General features: G+C 38.2%; 1 protein-coding gene, 1 non-coding gene and 1 pseudogene across 16 annotated transcripts in view; 2 read left to right on the top strand and 1 right to left on the bottom strand.

The window, feature by feature from the left end:
- Nucleotides 1–11,166, top strand: part of LOC106009035 (AP-3 complex subunit sigma-1-like) — a 35,553-nt pseudogene extending 24,387 nt beyond the window's left edge.
- Ptpra (protein tyrosine phosphatase receptor type A) overlaps nt 1–22,206 on the bottom strand; it is a 157,278-nt gene that overhangs the window by 110,251 nt on the left and 24,821 nt on the right. For 8 of the 15 annotated variants that reach the window (XM_087188728.1, XM_087188727.1, XM_021254987.2 and 5 more), the window contains exon 2: nt 15,047–15,122. The exons of the other annotated variants lie outside the window; for them this stretch is intronic. In XM_087188728.1, the coding sequence (XP_087044854.1) occupies nt 15,047–15,058 (12 nt within the window). In that variant the 5' untranslated portion in view covers nt 15,059–15,122. The remainder of the gene's footprint in view (nt 1–15,046; nt 15,123–22,206) is intronic. 15 annotated transcript variants of the gene reach the window in all.
- On the top strand, nt 1,850–1,956 carry LOC147824680 (U6 spliceosomal RNA). Its single transcript, XR_015442115.1, has one exon. It is a non-coding gene; the product is annotated as a U6 spliceosomal RNA (small nuclear RNA).

A 22,206-nucleotide genomic window follows, 5' to 3' on the forward strand; every position in this document is an offset into this window, starting at 1 on the left:
TTAATTCAACAACAGCAGGATGGCAAGGTATTTACTTTTGTCTTTTTTTTTTTGGTACCGGGGATCAAACTCAGGACCTTGAGCTTGCCAGGCAGGCGCAGCACCGCTGAGCTAAATCTCTGGCCCTACTTTGGTCTTTTTTAAAAAAATTTTTCAAGTGATTCTGATTCATAACAAGCATGAGAACCATAATCTTAAAGGACAATAATTGTGTTTTTAATAATAAAAAATGAGCTCCTCTTATTTTGCAGAAACAAAATGGAGCTGGAGGGCCAGGGGTTTAGCTCAGTGGTTCTGGCACCTGCCTCACAAGCACAAGGTCCCAAGTTCGATCCCTGGTACCGAAAAAAAAAAAAAAAAGGAGTTGGAAAGAACTTTTAGCTTTACTTTATAAGGACACTACTTGGCCGACAAGGCCTCGTCACAGTTCTGGTTTCATTTCTCTTACCTTAGTTATTTGAACTGCATCATCCATCACCACTCATTGGAATTTCTTTCTTTTCTTTTTTTGGTGCTGGGGTTTGAACCTAGTGCCTTGCAGAGGTCAAGCACATGCTCTGCTACTGAGCTATATCCCCAGCCCCTGGAATTCCATAAATACTTTTTAAAAAAAGTTGTACCACCTACGAGCAAAGAAGGGGGGCTTTAAAAATATATAAAATAGCCTAAAAAAAAAAAGAAATATAAAATAGCCCTAAACACAATAGACTTATCTGGGGAGAGACATACATCCTTTCAAGATGTCTCATATAGGTGTGCTTAAAATTCCATGAGCCACAGAACAAAGCTCCATCTTAAATAGCTCAAATCACTGAAGAGCTCATAAAAACAAAATTCAATGAGAGATTAGGTTTATCAGGGCAGGGGGCAGGATGGAGTACTTATTCCAAAACTTGGACTATTTCACTGCAGGGTTGTATCAGTATCATTAGCTGCCCTCCAAGGGGACATTTGGTAATGTCTGAAGTTAGTTTTGATTGTTAAAACTGAAGGCTGGGAGCTGCATTCTAGCATCTAGGAGGTAAAGGCATGGGATACTGCTAAACATATTACATGTCACAGGACAGCCCTCTATAAATGAACTTTCCAGCCTCCACATGTCAACAGTGTCAAGGCTAAAAAACCTTGCACTGGGGAAAGACTTCCAGGCTTGAGCTCTGCAACTTACTAGCTAAGTAACCCAGGCCAAATCTGATAGCCTCTACAAGACTAAATTTTTTTCTTAAAGTTTGAATTAAATGTTCTTTTTTATTCTAATTTGTAAGATACTAAAGTAATCAAATACCTAATGAAAAAATACCTAACATTTAAACATATAAATGGACCATATCTCATACTAAGTGGTTTTTGAATATTCTACTTCATTTACCTGTCAAAATAGCCATTAAAAACAGTAACTAGGAGCTGGGGATTTAGCTCAGTGGTTCTGCCGCCTGCCTTTCAAGCGTAAGGACCTGAGTTTGATCCCCGGTTCCAAAAAAAAAAAAATTAAATAGGTAAATAAGACAGTGATTATTATTACCCAGTATTTAGAGGAATAAGGTAATGCACTGAGGCTTGCCCAGAGCCACAAACTGGTAAACAGCAGAGATAAAATTTAAACCCAGAGCACAAGGTCCTGAGTTCGATCCCTGGTACCAAAAAAAAACAAATTTGAACCCAGTCAATCTGATTCTGAACTTCCCATCCTTGCCATTATCTTCCCCTAGCTCTTTGGACAGAGGAGTTGGTTAAAATACAACTCTCAATTCACAGCCCACTAAACACCATTATGAGACCACAAGTCAGAAATGGAGATGAGACCCCATCTTCATCTGCAAATGTGTCATGATTAAGAAAACAAGATCTAGTGCTCGCTTCGGCAGCACATATGCTAAAATTGGAATGATACAGAGAAGATTAGCATGGCCCCTGTGCAAGGATGACACACAAATTTGTGAAGCGTTCCATTTTTTTTTTTTTTGTAATAGCTAAAGCTTGGAAACAGCCCAAATGCCCATCAACCGGAAACTGGATAAAGAAGATGTGGTTTTTTTTATAAAATGGAGTACTACTCAGCCATAAAGAATGAGAAACTAGAGACATTTATAGCTAAATGGATACACATTGAGGCCATACTCTTAAGTGAAATAAATAGGACACACGTGTAAATACCGAATAGTTTCTCTAGTATGAGAAACTGAAAGTGTAAATAAAGATTAAAATGAATAATTGATAATTTGAAATAGGAAGAAAAGGCCCAAAAGGGTAGGGGAAGTGGGAGGGAAAGGGAAAGGAAAGAAGGGAAAGGAAAAATTATGAGAACAGAAAAAAATGGAAACAAAGTCTATGCAAATAGGGAAGGGTGGAAGGGGTGAAGGGTGCACAAGTAATGGGGAAAAAATAAGAATCAAGATACATCATGTACAGGTACAAGCACCCAATGATAAATGTAAATGTATTATATACCTAAAATGCACCAATAAAAGAATTTAAGCAAAAGCAAAAAAAAAACAAAAACAAAAACAAACAAGATCTAAAGCTACTATGTAAGACCTGATGTCATAGGGTATGCATACCTTGCTATAAACAATCAATATGAAAGGCCGTAAGAATGTTCACTCTTCAGTCTGAGACTCTATTAAAATAATCCCAAACATTTTATGCCTTAAAGATGTTCACAAGCTGTATATTTATTAATATGGAAAATTTAGAAACCTAGGGAATGAATAAACTAAACACTTGTTGGAATATTATGTATTTTAAAAGTTTATGAGGACCTAAAAATAACTAACACATTCAAATAGAAAAAACAAGACACAAATTTTTATGTCACGAGAGACAACAAGGAGATGCTGAGCAGATCCCTCTGCAAGAAAGGACTTGCTGTTCAACTGCAAAGAGTGTGGTTTGCTCAGTGACAGCCAACCTTTTGGAGACCGAGTACCCAAACTGAAAACCAAAACCCACTATTTATTACAAAGTGCTAACAATGCAATTAAAATTGCTGGGCGACACTGGGGTGACTTGGCTCCCGTACCAACAGAGAGGGCTCTGCATGGTGGCTGAAGCATACATGCCATAGACCACCACTAGAACTGATAGGTTCCTGGTTACCATAGCAACTTTAGAATCTGCCTCAGCTCTTAACCATAGGGCCCTCTTCCTTTAGGACTGCCCTCAGCCAATGACTCCGCAACATGGCAGTATAAGGGCTATGCTGTTCAGCCCAGTGGTCTTCCTCTGTCAGGCAATCAGGGCAAGCAGAGACTTTGTCAGGTATACACTGCAGTCTGTTTTCTTTTTCTTTCTTTTTTTTTTTTTTTTTGGTACCAGGGATCGAACTCAGGTCCTTGCACTTGCGGGGCAGGCAGTGGAACCACAGAGGTAAATTCCCGGAGAGTCTGACTGTTTTCTATACCCCAAACTGCTCACTTCTCTTTTTCTTCCCAGACACTACTCCCAATAAATCCTTTCCTTTTCCTTCCAACTCTACCTCAGGGTTGGCTTCCTGAGGAACCCAAATGGTACATAAAGTAATTATATGCACATTGACAGAGAAATAAAAGTCAGTGGGGCAGAAGGAAGACTTCTGCACTATTCAAGTATTCTATAATGACCATCTGATACTTATATATAACTTTAAAAACATAAAAATGAAACTTTATGCTCCATTTTTCTCCTGAAGAAATGTTCTAATAAAAGGCTAAAGTGGTTTACTTTGTGTACAATATAACCAAATTCACCAGAGGGAGTATAACTAACCTGTTGATGTTCTTCAAAGAAAGTGCATGTCCAGTGACTAATGAACCAAAAGATCAAGCAACAGGCATCACAGACATTTCCTCATTTATTTAATTAGAAGTTTTACTAGTTTAAAGACTTTTATAAGAGATGATGGCACCCATTCAGTTAACCTTTCTCTTTCACAGATGAGAACAATGGCCAGACAGGATGACTGAGTGAGCAATGAACAGCTGTTGGCCCTGTTTCTCAATACCTGGGTCCATTTCTTTCCAGGGACAATAATAATGCATCAAACATTAAGCATACATTTCCAGAGAAGTTATAACATTACAATTATTCTCAGAACTATTCAAAATCTAGTTTCTTCACTCTTCCTATGATGAATGGCAGCATCTAGCATGTTACACTAGGTTTCCTCTCCAAGTGCTGATTCCCTCTGCACACAGGTTCAAGCTGTATCACCTTAACATACCTCTCTTGAACTATAACCCCAAAGCCTCCCTATTCCCACTCTCCCACTTTCCTTTCCTGCCTTTCTTCTCAACATTTCACATCGAAGGCTTTTCACTTTTACTTCAAAGCACTGTTTTGTTTCTTTCTTCTTGTTATTATGGATTGAATCCCTAACTTTCACACTGAGCTACTCTCCAGAACTTGGTTTATTTTTTATTTTGAGACAGGGTCTTGCTAAGTGGCTTGAGCTGGGCTCAAACTGTGATCCTCCTGCCTCAGCCTCCCACAGTACTAGAATTACAGGTGTGTGCCACGATGCCCAGCTTCAAACTACTACCTTTTGATATATGACCTCATTTGGCCTCTATAAGAAATACTCTTAATCATTAAGAGTTAACAATAATCTCCAATCCCAAAGGAGGTTCTCTTATCTTACTTGACCAAACTGCAACATCTGACCACTCCCACAACTTTCATCATCATTTCTTCTTCTCAGTAATGTCTACAACTGCCCCTTACATACTGGTTACTCATCTCTGTTATTGTACCACAAAAACCACAGCCACATATAATATGTAAATTTTCAGCACAGCTGTGTTCCAATAAAACTTCATTTATGAAACTGAAGTCTGAATTTTATGTAAGTTCTATGTTACAAACTATTACTCTGCTTTTTTCCCCCAAAACCATTTAAAGATGTATAAAAATATTCTTAGTTTGTGGGCTGTGCAAAAGCTAGCAGCAGGTTAAACCTGGTCCTTCCCCTTGCGCAAGTCAGAAACCTCAGCTGTCCCAATTACTTTCCTTCCCTTAGCCACCAGGGTCAATCCTTACCCTTAGCAAAGTATTTGGTACAAATTAATTTAATGGTTTATGGCATCCCTCCACTAACAGTAAGAGCCTAGAGGGTAAGGTCTTTGCCTTAATCCTCATCAAGCCTAGTAGAGGTGCCTAGAACCCTGTAGGCAATTTGTAAAAGGGCTCTGTTATGGTTTGGGTCTAGATGTCCCTCCAAGGTCTCATGTGGTCATAGGTAGCTATTTCAGTGGCTGAATCTAGAGGGTGTGATGCTGGGATTAAGGGCATGTGATTACTAAACCAGCACACTGATTGGTTTGGTACCACCCTAATCCCAGTAGTCTAGACAAGATAAAAGAGGCACAAAGATACTGTTAAGGTTCCTTCGTTGCTTTTGCTACTGTGTGGGCGTCATGAATTGTTTCTCCTCTGTGACGCTCCTCTGCCACATGCCACTCTGCCTTGGAGCCAGTTGATTATGGACTGAAACCTCTACAAATTGTGAACTGAATAAACCTTTTCCTCCTTTAACTTTGGGTAACAGGTATTTTGTCTCAAAAATGAGAGAAAGGTAACACAGGTTCTTTTTTCTTTAAGTCTTTCCCCTAGTTCAGAACACAGAGAATCCTACAACCATGAAAGGAAATTGTATATCCTCTGAATTTTAATCTTAACTTTGGGCTAAGACATAAGGCTCTTTAGCTTATTCTTGAACTTGACATTAAGGTTTAAAGGAAGAAGAGAAACATACCAAATTTTAAAATGCATTAAAAACCTGAGAAAACAAAACAAAAAAGCTGAGAAAAAAAAGCTGAGGAAGATGGAATATATTCATTACTATGCATAATTAATAATAGCCATTACTATTCAGTGCTTTAATTTCTGTTTTCTGGGTGCTATTTCTACTTGGATCTTTGAGACTTGGTCAAATCTCAGAACACGCCAATATAGTGACTATTACCAATTTCAGACAACCAGAACACAATGAAAAGCAGCAGCTCAACAAAGATAAGAATAACAACAATGGGCCGGAGGTTTAGCTCAGTGATGCCAGCGCCTGCCTGGCAAGTGCAAGGTCCTGAGTTCAATCCCCAGTTTCACACACACAAAAAAAGGAAAAACAACAACTACCATTTCTTGAGAACTTACTGTATACTTGACACTGCTAAGCTACATGACATACATTATTTAGCCTTATCTTCAAGACAAGCATAGGAAATACATACTTCACTTAGCACATTTTAAAGATGAAGAAACTATGGCACAAAGTAGTTAACTTGCCCACAAACAACTGGTAGGTGTTAAGTCTGAGACAAATCCAAAAGATGTCTTAGTTACTTTATTTGTTGCTGAGACAAAATATTGGACACCCAAAATTAAAAGAGCAAAGATTTAGCTGGGCGTGGTGGTGCATGCCTGTAATCCCAGTACTCAGGAGGCTGAGGCAGGAGGATAGCTGTGGGTTCGAGGCCAGCCTGAACTACATAGTGAGACTCTGTCTAAAAGAAAGAAAGAAGGAAGGAAGGAAGGGAGGGAGGGAGGGAGGGAAAGAAAAAAGAAAAGAAAAGAAAAGACAAGACAAGACAAGACAAGACAAGACAAGACAAGACAAGACAGACCAACTGGCCCAGGAGGAAAGGTTTATTTAGCTCACAGCTTGTCGAGGTTTCAGTTCTTAGTTGGCTGGCTCCAAGGCAGGGTGGCCTGACAGGCACTGCAGAGGAGAAACTGTGAATGGCAGGCAGCATGGCAAGTAAGGAGCCTTAGCAGCTTCTTTCTGCTTTTTATATTCTATCTAGGCCACTGGGCCTATACACCTATATCCCAGCACTCTGGGAGGCTAAGAAGGTTCACAAGTTTGAGGCCAGCTTGGGCTACATACCAAGTTCAAGGCCAGGCAGGAACATAAAGCAAAAAACAAAACAAAAAATACAAAGAAAAAAAAAGAGGAAAGGAAAGAAAAGAAAGATGGGCTGAAAGAGTACTCCTCCTGGGGTTCAATCCCCAAAGTACAGGATGGAAGGGTATTATACTTCGGCTTATACCCAAACCTTGTCTGCCACAATGGAACTGTGAGAAAGGGAAGGAAAATACTGCCCTTGAGAATGTGAAACTATAAACATATCTTTTAGATAGCTTTAGGATAAATTTACTCTATCATATGATCCAGGAACCTCCAGATGAAAAACTGGTTCATGCCTGTGATGCCCCTGGAGATCAAGTGGAAACAAAAGTAAAACCACTGTGAAAGAAGTCCTCAATACCAAAGGCACAGGATTCAGAAAACAGAAGTCTCATAAAAACTATAAAATAAGTGTGATTAACAATGAATAAAGATGTAAAAACATCAAAATCATAAGGAATAAAACACAAGAAGCAGGAGGAGGAGAAAAAATGGAAGAGGAAGAGAAGATGAAAACAAAGGAAAAAGAACAGGAACAAGAAGAAGGCTGAACAACCAAATGGAACTTCCAGATATAAAAAACAGTCACTGAAATCTGAAATTTCCGTAATGAATTAGCCACTAGAGAAAAAAACAGCTGAAGAAATAATATATCTAAATACTGTAGCTATATGGAAAATATATCAAAAGAACTTACTAAAAATGCTACATGGAGAAATAAAGAAACATGCTGTGATTTAGAAAGTAATTAAGAACTAAAACTTAAAAATGGCTGAGTTCAAAACTGCAAGGTCACTTCAAACTCTCTACTCCTATAATCCAAATAATCTAAATACTGTAAACTCCTTTGAGCAAACTAGGAAATGTAAGGCTTGAAAAAAGTAATCTATGAAAAACTAAAGTAAACACAGCTAATGGTTAAATACTTAATTTATCCATGCCCCCCCCGAAGTCTTATTCTCAGCACTTTTTTCAACACTGTATTGGGAGGGCCTAGCCTGTGCAACAAATCAAGAAAAATAAAGGCATATCCACACTGAAAAAGAAGTACTAAAACTGTCTTTACCTATAGACAACATATTTTAAACAGAAAACCTTAAGAAATCTACAAAAAAGTTTAGTAGAGCTAATTATCAAAGTAGCAGAATACATGGCTAATATATAAAAATACATAAGTGTCAACTGTATCTGTATATATTAATAGTGTACAGGTGGAGAGTAAAATTTTTTAAAATACCACTTGTAACAGGATCCAAAGAAAAAGGAAAATTTACTTAGGGATTAATTTGACAAAAGAAACCTATATGCTGAAAACTGTAACAGTGCTGAACTTAAATAAGATTTAAGTAAATGAAGAGACAGACAATCTCTTCATGATCAAAAGACAATATTATTAAGAAGCAATTTGTCCCAAATGGATTAAATTTGACCAAACACATTAAATGTGACTCCAATCAAATTTTCAAGACTTTTTTGGGGTACACTTTGATAAGCTGATTCGAAAATTTACATGGAAATGCAAAGAGCTTAGAATAGCTAAAATAATTTTAAGAAAATGAAAGTTGAGTCTACCCAACATTGAACAAGATAATATGCTATAAGGACAGACATATAATTCAAAAGAATAAAGTCCATAAAGAGAGTCATATACATATGGTCAACTGATTTTCTACAAAGATATCAAGGTAATTATGGGGCAGTGCAGTATTTTTACAAATAGTACTAGACAATTGGATATGGAAAAAAAATTCAACCTTATGCAATTCACAAGCATTAACTTGAAAGGACATTAGATCTAAATTCAAAAGCTAAAAACATAAAAATGCACAAGAGAAAATCTCCACTATCATGAGATAGTGTATTAACTGTTTATTCATTAATTTTACCTTACTACATAACAAATTATCATAAAGTTACTCTGCTCAGGGTCTCGTAAGGATAAACTTAAGGTGTCTGCCAGTCTGTGTTTACATCCTCATTTTGGGATACCCTTCCAAGTTCACATGATTGTGACAGAACTCAATTCCTTGCAATTACAGGACAAAGGTTTGGTGAACATGTAGAAGAACCAAAACTTAAAAATTTCTGATAGAATGTATGTTTTCAATATAAAAGATAGAGCAAAACAGAAGCTAATAGTTAATTATGTGCTACTAAAAGGCCTATTGTAGGGCAGGGGTGGTAGAGTATTAGCATGCACAAGGACTTGGATTCAAACCTCAGAATCACACACACACAGCAAAGGGGGAGAAAAAGACTACGTGTCAGGCATGGTGCACAGAACAGTAGTCCTAGCTATGTGAGAAGATCACCTAGGCCCATGAGTTTGAGACCAGTCTGGGAAACAGAGCAAGACCTTGCCAAAAAAAAAAAAGAAAAGAGAGAGAGAAAGAGACAGACAAAGACAGAGCGACAGAGACAGAGACAGACAGAGAGGGAGGGTCAGGCCTATGTATAATGTAATATACCACAGTAAAAAGGAGGAAATTTTCCACATACAATTAAATTATCTCAATGCAGATGAAGTACAGCGGTATCTCGGTTCATGAAGTTTAGTTGTTCCATGATTCTGAAAGATGGCCATGTTTGTGTTCATGCAGAAAAGATGGCCACAGTGGGTCCCATCTCTAAAGAGTTTGCAAACAAAAGCAAAATTCTGCCAAATGCTTTTATTTGCAAACCAAATTGTTTGTAAATAAAAGTGTTCCTGAACCAAGGTACATACCATTGTACTTGGTAAAATCACATGGTTTTGTGATTAAAAAAAAAAAAAAAGTAATAAATTAGGAACAGAAGGGAGCTTCCTTAACATCATAAAAGGTATCCTGGGGGTGGGAGGAGACTATATTCTATGGTGAAAGACACTTCCCCGACCCCAACCAAAGACCAGGAACAAGAAAAGAATGGCTGTTCTCATCATTGCTCTTCAACATTGTTTTGTTTTTTTGGTTTGGTTTTATTTTTGAGACAGGGTCTTTCTATGTAGTTCAGGCTGACCTTGAACTCACTAAGTAGCCCAATCTGAACTCAACTCAAGGCTATTCTCCTGCAACAACCTCCCCAAGTGCTGTGATTACAGGCATGCTCTACCACACCCAGCCCATGCTACTCAACACTGTATTGAAGGTTCTAGCCACAACAGTTAGGTATAAATAGAAATAAAAAACATCCAACATGGAAAACAAGAAAATGATCTCTATTCACAAATGATCATATATATATATATATATATATATATATATATATATATATACACACATACATATATATACATATATATATGTATATATATAGCAAGATACATGACCAACACACAAAAATCAGTTATTATTATATATAAGTACTGAAAAAAAAATGAAGTTAAGAGCTGGGTGTGGCGGTGCTTGTCTGTGATCCCAGTACTTGGGAGGCTGAGGCAGGAGGATAGCTGAGTTCAAGGCCAGCCCACGCTACATAGTGAGTTTGAGACCAACCTGAACTACATAGCAAGACCCTGTCTCAAAAAAAAACAAAACAAAAGGGAAGTTAAGAAAATAATCCATTTAAAACAGCATTTAAAAATAGCATCAGAAGCAGCTGCTGCTTTGCTTGCTGGCTTCTGCCTATTCTGCCATGCCCCTCTGCCATGCCACCCTGCCTTGGAGCCAGCCCCTTATGGACTAAAACCTCTACAAACTAGTGAAGATACACAACAAATCATCAGGGAGACTTTCCATTTGGTATCTAAGGGAGATGAAAATGTAATTTCCTAGAAGGAGGATTAATAATTGGAGGGGCTGACAACAAACTGATTTATAGACATAATGCAATACTACATTTTGTCTTCTGTGTGGATTCTTCAGAAAGTGAACGTGGCATTTTAGATTTAATTCACAAATTCGTGGAAACATCAGACAAATATTTTGAAAATGTCTGTGAACTGGATTTAATTTTCCATGTAGACAAGGTTCACAATATTCTTGCAGAAATGGTGATGGGGGGATGGTATTGGAGACCAACATGAATGAAATTGTTATACAAATTGATGCACAAAATAAACTGGAGAAATCTGAGGCTGGCTTAGCAGGAGCTCCAGCCCGTGCTGTATTAGTTGTAAAGAATATGAATCTTCCTGAGATCCCAAGAAATAGTAACATTGGTGACATCAGTATAAAAGTGCCAAACCTGCCCTCTATTAAATAAAAAAAATTTTTTTTTGGTACTGGGGTTCGAACTTGGTTCCTTGTGCTTGCGCAGCAGGCGGTGAAACCACTGAGCTAAATCCCCGGGCCCAAATAAAATATTAAACAGGCCACTCCCAGGTAAAATCCAAGGGGAAAAGTCACCTAGGTTTACCATACAGTTGTTTACCAAAAATAGAGGAGGTGAGTCTTAACTTTTGCTCTTGGATTTAAGTCAAGGTACTGTACAGAAGTTGTGTAAAACCAGTATGAAATTTCAGTGTTGCTTTTCTTGCTCAGTGATTTTAAAGAAGCTGTATAGTTCCAGTGTGATTTTTTTTTTCTTTTCTAAACTGCATTCCTATGCCTACCTAAGGCATGCCTCTACCATATTGACTATTACAGTATTTTGAAAGTGAGGTATTTCTTTAATTATGTACAACCCAAAATGTTGGTGTTTTGTATGGATCACAAGTGTAGCAGTCCTTAATTCTTTCTGCTATTTGTCACAATTGTCATTAAAGAACCAAGTATTGCATGAAAACATTATGACCTTTTCCTCTTAGTTTAAATAAACTCAAAGGTAACTAGATTTCTAAAGCACCTTTCTGTTTGCCTGATACCTACTTTGCAATAATTTTTTTAAATACCTAGTGTGAAAATGACATAAGGAGGAATATACAAATCAAGAGAATAGTACTGATAACTGACATTCTAGAAATAAAGCCATGCATGTTTAACTAATTTTTTTTTTTTGGTACTGGGGATCGAACTCAGGTCCTTGTGCTTGCGGGGCAGCCAGTAGAACCACTGAGCTAAATCCCTGGCCCTTAACTAATTTTTTATAATACTGTCAAGACCACTGAAAGGAGGAAAAAATAGGCTCACTGACAAATGGCAATGAGACAACATGTGGATATCCACACGTGAAAGAGTAAAGTAGGTTTGGCATGGTGGAACACACCTACCTATAATCTCAGCATTATTGGAAGCTGAGACAGGAGGATAGCAAGTTCTAGCCCAATCTGCACAAATTTGCAAGACCTAGTCTTAAAAATAATTTTTTTAAAAAGGGGAGGGCGGGCTGAGGATAAAGCAAAGTGTAAAGACCCTGGTTTCAATTCTCAGTACTACAAACAAACAAACACAAATAAAATTCCAAAAATGTAAAGTAGATCTTACCCCTACCATATATAAAAATTAACTCAAGGGGCTGAGAATATAGCTTAGTGGTATAGCACTTGCCTTGTATGTGCTAAGCTGTGTTTGGTCCCCAGTACCCTTACTCCACCCAGCATACATAAAACCCTCCACTATTAAAAAAAAAGTTTGGGCTGGGGATTTAGCTCAGTGGTTCCACTGCCTGCCTCACAAGGGCAAGATCCCGAGTTCAATCCCCGGTACCAAAAAAAAAAAAAAAAAAGTCAGGCTTGGAGGTGCTTGCCTATAATTCTAAAACTTGGGAGGCTGACGCAGGAGAATTACAAGTTCGAGGCTAGCCTGGGCTACACTGTGAGTTCAAGTCTAGCCTGGACTACACAGCAAGACCCTGTCTTAAAAACAAACAAACAAACATAAAACAAGACCAAAATACCTCAAAATCAAACTGGATAAAAACCTACATATAAAAGTGAAAACTAGGGCCAGGGATTTAGCTCATTGGTTCTGCTGCCTGCCTCACAAGCACAAGGTCCCGGGTTCGATCTCCGGTACCAAAAAAAAAAAAAAAAAAAAGTGAAAACTATATAAAATCCTAAGAAGAAAATACAAGTAAATCTTCATTACCTTGGATTTGAAAATGGATTCTTAGCTATGACACTAAAAGTATAAGCAATAGAAGACAAAATAAAAACTTTGGTTAATTAAAGAATACTATCAAGAAAGTAAAAAGAAGCTGGGCATGCTAGAACATGCCTATAATCCTAGCATTCTATAAAGCAGAGGCAGGAGGCTTACAAATTCAAGCCTGGCTTAGGCAACTGTAGACCCTTTCACAAAAGACAAAAAGAAAAGGTTGGGATGCAGCTCAATGAGAAGGCCCTGGGTTCAGTCACTTCTGCTGCCAAAAGGGACTGGGCATTATTTTACCAAATCTTCCAAATTATCTAAGATGGCTTGCACTAAAAGGCAATAAATTTTTTAAAAGTAAGAAGATAACTGTTATGGCTTGTATCTAGATGTCCCCCCCCAAAGCCTCATGTGGTCACAGGTGGTGAGTTTTGAAGGTGGCTGGTTTAGGGTGTGTGATGCTAGGATTAAGGATGTAATGCTGGGATTAAGGGTGGCACTACCCTAAAGGTGGGTAGCCTGAATAGAATATAAAGGGACAGAAAGAAGCTGCTTTGCTTTGCTTTGTTGCTGCATTGCTTTCTGTTTTTGTTTTTTGGGGGTTTTTTGGTACCGGGGATCGAACTCGGGACCTACCACTTGTGAGGCAGGCAGCAGGTTGCCTTGCCTTCTGCCTGCCCTACTCTGCCATGGAATGTTTCTCTGCTGTGATGCCTCTCTGCCATGCCACCAACTGTGCCTTAGAGCCAGCCAACTATGAAGTGAACCCTCTACAAATTGTGAACCAAAATAAATCTTTCCTCTTTTAACTGTGGGTGTTAGGTATTTTGTCTCAGCAATGACAAAAATAACTAGACAATAACCTATGGAAGGTGGAAAATTTACAAATCATATCTGATAAGGGTCTAGTAATCAGAATACATAAAAAACTATTACAAAAGACACCTTCCTCACCTCCAATTAAATCATTTCTTCAGAGAAGACATACAAATGGCCAGCAAGCCATTGTTCAATATGATGAGTCATTATGAAAATGCAAATAAAAACCACAATGAGATATTAATATTCCCAAACAACAGGAAAGGAGTGGTCAGAAAGATTAGAAAATTTAAAGTAGAGTATCTCATTACAGCAGAAAGCCAAGGGAGGGCTGGGGATTTAGCTCAAGTGGTCCTGTCACCTGCCTTACAAGCACAAGGTCCCGAGTTCGATCCCTGATAACAACAACAACAAAAAAAAGGCAGGGGAGAGAAGGGAGAGAAGGAAGGGAAGAGAAGGGAAGAGAAGGGAAGGAGGGCAGGGCAGGGTAGGGCAGGGTTGGGGAGGGGAGTTGGGGAGGGGAGGTAGGTAGGTAGGTAGGCAGGCAGGCAGGCAAGCAGGCAAGCAGGCAAGGTAGCTTCTTAGTGGCTCATTTGTTAGGAAAACTAACAACTCCCCATGGTGAGTTAATTAAATCATGTTTGCAGCAGTTTGAAGAAATGTACCCAGAGAAAACTGTTTAAGATTGTAAGCCTTTCAGGAAGATTAGTTGCTCTAAAAGTTGAAAGTACTTAAGATCAATCATCTAGAGTATTTTTAAATATAAGGCAAATGATTTTAAGTAGATTTCTCTCTTTTGGTACGTTGAGATGTTACCAATACTGTTCAGTTTTTCTTTAATTCAAGAAGTCAATGACAAGTTTAAAATGATGGAAGAATAAGGTTCTATAAGTAGTCTGCATTGAACAGCTACAAAATGAGAAGTTGAGAAAACATTAATTTGGTACAACCTAAAGTAGAATCTTCAAAGATGTGTTTTAATGTATGATGGTAAAATCATGTGGTATAGAAAAAGGTTTAGAGAGCCAGGCATGGTGGCTATAAACCTGTAATCCCAGCATTCAGGAGGCTAAGGCAAGAGGATCACAGGTGAGTTTGAGGCCAACCTGGACTACTTAGTGATGTGAGCTCAAGGCCAGCCTGAACTACACAGTGAGACTCTGTCTCAAACAAAACAAAACAAAACAAAACACAAAAAAACGCTTATTGGGTAATTTACAAAGTTGATAAAGATGTAAGGTGGTTATTCATTACATTTTTCATAGGCTGTTACTCTGGAGAATATCTGAATTTATCATGACTTATTGAACTGACAGTGTCAATGGTCAACTTCATTTAATCATGGACTAAACCATTATCAGAAATAAAAAGCTGAGAAGTTGGGTATGATGGTACAGACCTGTAATTCCATCTACTTAGGAAGCTGAGTAGGAGGATCCCAAATTTGAGGCCAGCCTGGGCAGCTTAGTGAGACCCTGTTTCAAAATAAAAATAGAAAGAGGGGAGTTATAGCTCAGTGGCAGAATGGCAGAGTACTTGCCTAGCATGTACCAATCTCCAGTACTGCCAGAATAAGAAAGAGGAAGAGGAGGAGGGAGAGACGGAAGAGGAAGAGGAAGAGAGGCAAGAGAGAGAAAGAGAGAAAGAGATGGGGAGGGAAACAGAAGAGAAAGGAGGAGACGAGGGAGGGAGGGAGGATGGTGGAGGGTAGGAGAGGGAATAGGAGAGAGGAGAAAGAGAGGAAGAGAGAGAGGGGGACAGAGGGAGAGGGAGGGGGAGAGGGGGGGAGAGGGGGGGAGAGGGAGAGAGAGGGAGAGAAGGGGAGAGAGGGGGAGAGAGAAGGAGAGCGGAGAGAGGAGAGAGAGAGAGAGGGGGAGGGAGGGAGAGAGAGAGAGAGGGGGAGGGAGGGAGAGAGAGAGAGGAGTTGAATAAGCAAAAGTCCCCACCCCTCAACAGTTTAGTGATATGTATTTATTGGTACTGGAGATTGAACTCAGGGCCTTTGTGCTGAGATACATTCCCAACCCTTTTTAAATTTTGAGACAAGAGTTTCACTAAATTATCCAGGAGGGACTCAAATTTGTGACCCTCTTGCCTACCAATGTGCTGGAATTACAGGCATGTGCCAGAGCATCCAGACTTGCCCCGCCCCACCCCCTTTTTAGCTTGGAGCCAAGACTGTAATTTTTCAGAACAATATAATTGCTATTAGCCACTACTGCCAATGAATGGCTCTGAAAATTAGCTTGTGCTACACTCTATATAATATTTAATAAATTTAACCTAAAATTATAGGGCAGAACACTTACGTGAAACTTAAACTGTAGTTGTCATTTTAACAACCTTTTAATCATAAGCAGTATCAAACTGCTTTGTACAATTCCCATGCTATCAAAAGTTAAGTGAGAGGGCTAGGGATTTAGCTTAGTGGTTTCGCCGCCTGCAGTGGCACCATACCTGCCTTGCAAGTGCAAGGTCCTAAGTTCGATACCCGGTACCAAAAAAAAAAAAAAGTTAAGTGAGATCTCTATTCTCAAAGAAATTTGCAATGGACATATTTTCTAAGCTCAAATTGCAGTTTTAGAAGCATTTTTAGGATCTCAGTACAAGTGCAAAGGAAAGTTCTATACTTCAATATCTATTTAACGATGCAATTGTGGAGCTGTTTTGTTTTGTTCTTGTTTTTTGAGACAGGGTCTCACTATGCAGCCCAGGCTGGCCTCAATCTCACTACGCAGCCCAGGTTGGCCTCAGCCTCCCGAGTGCTGGGATCACAGGTGTGCGCCAGCATGCTCGGCTATGGAGCTTTTATCTAGCCTTTAATTGGAAGTAATTAATCTGCAATGTAATGACATGCTAAAAGGGAAATAAAAAAAAAACATACCAGGGTACGGTGGTGCATGTCTATAATCCCAGCACTTAGGGAGGCAAACGCAAGAGGATCACAAATTTGAGCCTAGCCTAAGCAACTCAGTAAGACCCTGTCACTACTGGGGATTGAACCCAGGGCTTCACAGAGGCTAACTACACACTCTACCACTGGCTATACCCTTAGCCCTAAGTGTAGAACCTTCAGTAAGAATCTGACAATTTTTACCCTTAATCTTTAAGTGTTTAGGCCCACAACTAGTAAAACAATAATTTTGGGGAAGAGGAGATTTGTATTCATATCTTTGAGAGCTTCAACTTAACTGTCTTTAAAGCTATTTTTGCACTATGTCATTAATGTATATAATGTTTAAATAAAACAAAATTACAATAAGTAATTTACAGGAAGTACAATAATTACAATAAGTACAATAAATATAACTGCACATGCAGGTTTGAAACAAAAATACTGACCCTTAGAAGCATGAGCAGAAAGTGAGGTACACTAATGAGTAGCCAACATAGCTGGGCGTAGTGGCGCATATGCCTATAATCCCAGCCCTCAAGAAGCTGTGGCAAGAGGATCACTGTGAGTTCTGGGCCAGCCTGGGCTACACAGTGAATTCAAGATCAGCCAGCCTGAATTACACAGAGAGACCCTGTCTCAAAATGAAAACAAAAACAAAAACAAAAACAAAAACCCAGGGCTGAGGATTTAGCTCAGTGGTTCCGCGGCCTGTCTCGCAAGCACAAGGTCCCGAGTTTGATCCTTGGTACCAAAACAAACAAACAAACAAAATAAAAAAAGAAACAAAGAGTAGCCAGCCTACCAGCCTTGAATGTTTGGCTTTTCTTAAGAATCATTCAGTATATTCTAGAGAAAGAATAACAAAGAATGTGATTATTTTGGTAGTCTGGTAAGTATACTTTATAATCTGGTGATTATTTAAGTATAGCCTAAATTAAGAATCTGTATATATGTATTTTTCCTCAAACAGTCCATTGTTGCAGGACCATTTATTGAATAGCCAATGCTTTTCTCCCTGACTTTCCCCCCAGTACTGGGGATTGAACTGAGAGCCTTGTGCATGTTAGTGTTCTACCTTTGAACTAATTCCTAAACCTCTATCCCCGATTTTTTATTTTTTTGAGATGGGGGAGGTTCCTAAATTCAAGCTCCTCCTACTTCAGCCTCCCAAACTCTTCCTGATTTTTAAATACCATTTTCTTCATATTTTAAATTCCCATACACATCCAGGTATGTGTCTGCTTTCTATTTTATTCTCATTACTTGTCTGTTCTAACAGAAATGCCAAACTCTCTTAAATTCTGCTAACTTTCTACTGTATTTTAATATTTTGATGATCAGGTATCATATACCCCTTTCCTCTTCTACCATTATTCTCTTTCAAAATTTCTCAACTACGGAGTATAGTTTTCTAAATAAATTGTACATGCCATTTGTCAAGCTCACAAAAAGTTTCACACTACCAAGCTTACAAATTAATTGCACTACATTTAAAGAATAATTTGGGAAGGGTCAGGGATGTAGCTCAGTGGCGCCACACCTGCCTGGGAAGTGCAAGGTCCTGAGTTTGAAAAGAAAAATAATAATTTGGGGAAACTTAAAATCTGTACAATATATTGAAAACTTATCTTATCTTTTTAAAAGTTCTTTAATAAAGCTCCACAGTTTTCTTCATCTTAATCTTAATGTTTTTATTAGGTTAATTTGTATCTTTATACCATTTTTAAAAATTTAGATTCTGCTAGTATAGCAATTAACACAAAGAATTCAATTTTATTTTATTTTTTTTTGGTACCGGGGATTGAACTTGGGACCTTGCATTTGCAAGGCAGGGGGCAGAACCCCAGAGCTAAATTTTATAAGAACAAGAATTCAAATTTTATAAGAACAAGTTCTCCTTACCTTTTCACCCTCCTTACCCACACCCTCCAAAATAGGATGAGGGAAAAGCTGTGTTTTATTCACCTTTGTGATCTGAACACCTAGCATGTAATGATTAGTCTATGCTTAACAAATTGATTTCCTTCGCAAAGTTATGGAAATTCAATAGTAAGTCTTTAAAGGGACAAGAAAATAGATGTCTTACTCATCTAGGGTATGGATGTGCGCTTCCTAAACCCACCACTCCTGATAATAACGACAACAAAAGTATACATATCAAACATACCTTCCTTCCTTTAGTCTTTCACAAATGAATTCAGCACAAATATTTGAATTCATTTATCAGCCACTATAACCTCATTGATCATTCTATTTCTTATATATAAATTGGATAGCCAACACTTGCTAAGTGCTCTGTATAAGTTAGGCACTTTACACAATTTAGCTCATTTATTCCATACCACAACCCCATGAAGTAGATGCTATTATCCCCCATTTTGCAGAATAGGAAACTGAGGTACAGAGAGATTAAATAGCTTGACCATGGTTATATACCTAACAACTAGCATCAATGAGACTGAACTCAGGCAGTCCAGCTTCAGAATCCACAAAAATATAGAGCAAGAGTGCTCAGGCTGGCCTCAAACTCATGATCCTCTTGCTTTTGCCTTCCAAGTACTGGGTTCAGGTATGTACCACCATGTCTAGCTTCACAAAATATTTTAAATAGTACATAATTTCATATTTTCACTTTTTTAGAGGATTGGCTTTAATGAGCCAGATAAAAACCTTCATTGTTCTCACTGTTAAATAATCCTCACCACATCTAAAACTCTTAAGATTTCACATTCTTAAAAAGTTAAAAAGAAAAACAAGTCTTAAATTATAATTAGGAATGTTTCTAAGTACAGTATTAAAAAGGACTAAACATTAATTATAAAAGTCCTCCTGTTTAAATCAGGCATAAACACCTTTAGTTAAATCACTGCAGTTTTGTTTAGCAACCTGTTAATTCTTAACTGATTCATTAAAATCAATTTGACAACTTTCCCAGCCCCACTCTAGGATGACTTGGAATCATTTGGCACCAACCTTCCCAAAATGTATTAGTAAAGAATCTCATCCTTTTAAACGAAAGGATCAGACTGGGGCTGGCAGCTGCCAAGATTGAGTTTACTGCCTGGTTTCCATGACTGCATCAATCTGAGACCAGAATAGGAGAGAAGGCATATCCTTGGAAACCAACTCTTTCCTTCTCTCAATTAAAAAAGGAGTAGGAAAAAAAAAAAAAGAGAGAGAAGCTTTAGAATAACTTGTGTTGAATGTGCCCATTGCACATGGTAATCATGGTCACAAGTCTTGTTCTAATCAAAGCTATGAGAAGGTTGTGTAGTTCTTGGTGCAAAACCTCAAAGTGGTTTTACTGAGACTATCTTACGATTTGTATACAATATTTTGGTATCAGTCTTTAAAAGAATCACAACAGACAGAAGCTGTACTCATTACAACTTTATAAATACAATAATATCTAAATGAGAACAATATTTAGTACCCCTCAATATCTTTGCTGTTAAACTGCATACTAACATCTAAATTCTTCACCTATATCCTTCATATGCTCTAGAAGAGTCCTTTGTTTCAGTTATTGTAGATTATTGTTATAATCAAAATGGAAGACTTTTCTAAGGAGCAGATTCAATATAACTATCAATATACCTCTACTTCTTAAGTAACAAGTCCATTCATCTCAACCACATTTCTAAGATAAGAACTTAACAGTGAAGTTTTAATGAGTACAGCCTCTTGGTTCTCTTAAACCAAGATTCGTACAACCTCTCCTTCTCTGGAACTATAAATATGCATCCTGCCATTAATAGCAATGACTGGAGAAACCTCTCTGTTGAAAAGAACTAAAAATACATTATTGTACATATCCTTCTTCTGCTACCCACCCACCATTCCAAGAGAAACCGACAGAGGGAAATGTATAAAGTTCAGCTGAAAGGAGTGCAAAGACTGTAATTTTCCTAAAAATATATTTTTTTAAAAATTAGGTTAGCTTGAAGTGAATGATGTTTAGGGAGGTATTAACTATTTGAGTAGGAATACATTTTGAAAATTTTGGAGAGGTTGTTCCTGGTCATAAGTTACATTTGGCATTTCATTAACATTGTTTCAGGACCAGTACTATTTAATTAAACCATGGCAATGGTCATTTTTACATATTGGAACCGTACAAAGTGAAGACTGCATGTAAAAATGGCTCATGGAACATGAGAGAGGTATTTGGCCAATACATTCAGCAGTGTCAGGACCAAGGAGATGGCTTTCATGGTCAGTAATGGTTCCTACAGGTGGGTGGAGTAAAAAGGATGAGAACTGGGGTTTTCAATGTCAGAAAAACAAGGTATAAAACAGAAAGAGGAAAGACTAAAAAAACCTCTATGGTGTTGGAATGGTATTAGGGTATCAGTGTGAAATCACAGCTTTTAATATTCATAGGCAGATAGAGATCTTCATATATGTTTATATGTACATCTGTACAAATATGCATATTTATCTGTAATAAAAAAATCTTAGCTGGGCATGGTGGTGCATGCCTGTAATCCCAGCACTCGGGAGGCTGAGGCAGGAGGATTGCTGTGAGTTTGAGGCCAGCCTGAACTACAAAGGGAGCCCTTGCCTCAACCCCCCCCCCAAAAAAATCTTGATACCCTGTAACTGATGATTTGGCACCCTGAAAGCATGGGCCAAAAATAATAGCCCAAGTTGTTTACATTCATACCATCTCTGTATTTCTGAGGATATACAAATACAACAAACCTCCAACAATAGACCCTGACATCTGTGTTTTGATTTTTGCCCAGTAACAGACATACCTACCTATCAACTTCCCACCACTGTAGTAACAGAAGCTCTCACTCTGGCTTCCTCTGCCTCCTGATCTACTATGGTGTTTTTCCATGAGGTCCTGTGCAGCTGCCTGCCTCTTGCTTCTGAGAAACTGAGTAATCATTTTCAATGGTATTGACCTCTCTGTATCATCACTTGGGCAAATCATTTTTTTTTTTTCAATGAGACAGGGTCTCGCTATGTAGTTCAGGCTGACCTCAAACTCATGGGAATCCTCCTTCCTCAGCCTCCTGAGTGCTGGGATTACAGGCGTACACTATCAAGCCTGGTCATGGCACACCTATAAAGCCTAGCTATATATTTTATTACATTTAGTACATTTTTGTAGTATATAATGATTACATTCACTGTGGGGAGTTGGTACATATTCATGACATATCTTAATTCTTTTTTATTCTCTTCTCCTTCCTTCCCCCTCAAATTCTAGGTACATTTTAAAACATTACCTTAATTCTGTTCTCAGAGACTAAGAACAATGACATCCCAGTAGCAAGAAACACGTGTGTTCAGATCTTCTCTAATAAAAGGAACCAGCATTCCTTTTCAGTATCAAGACAGCTAAATCATTAAGATTAACGCTAAAGGGCCGGGGATTTAGCTCACTGGTTCTGTCGCCTGCCTCATAAGCTCAAGGACTTGAGTTTGATCCCTGGTACCAAAAACATAACAAAACAAAAGATTAACGCTGAAAATCTTGTGCCAAAAAGTTTTAAAAAGGGGCCAGGTATTTAGCTCAGTGGTTCCACCGGCTGCCTCACAAGCTCAAGGCCCTGAGTTTGATCCTTGGTACCAAAAAAAAAAAAAAAAAAAAGTTAAAAAAAAAAGTGACCAAAGAATGATGAGGACATGAAAAAAAAAAAAAAAAAAAG

Source organism: Heterocephalus glaber, unplaced genomic scaffold (assembly GCF_053883595.1).
Source record: "Heterocephalus glaber isolate CG9 unplaced genomic scaffold, H.glaber_assembly_v1.0 deba00001532, whole genome shotgun sequence".
NCBI lineage: Eukaryota > Metazoa > Chordata > Mammalia > Rodentia > Bathyergidae > Heterocephalus > Heterocephalus glaber.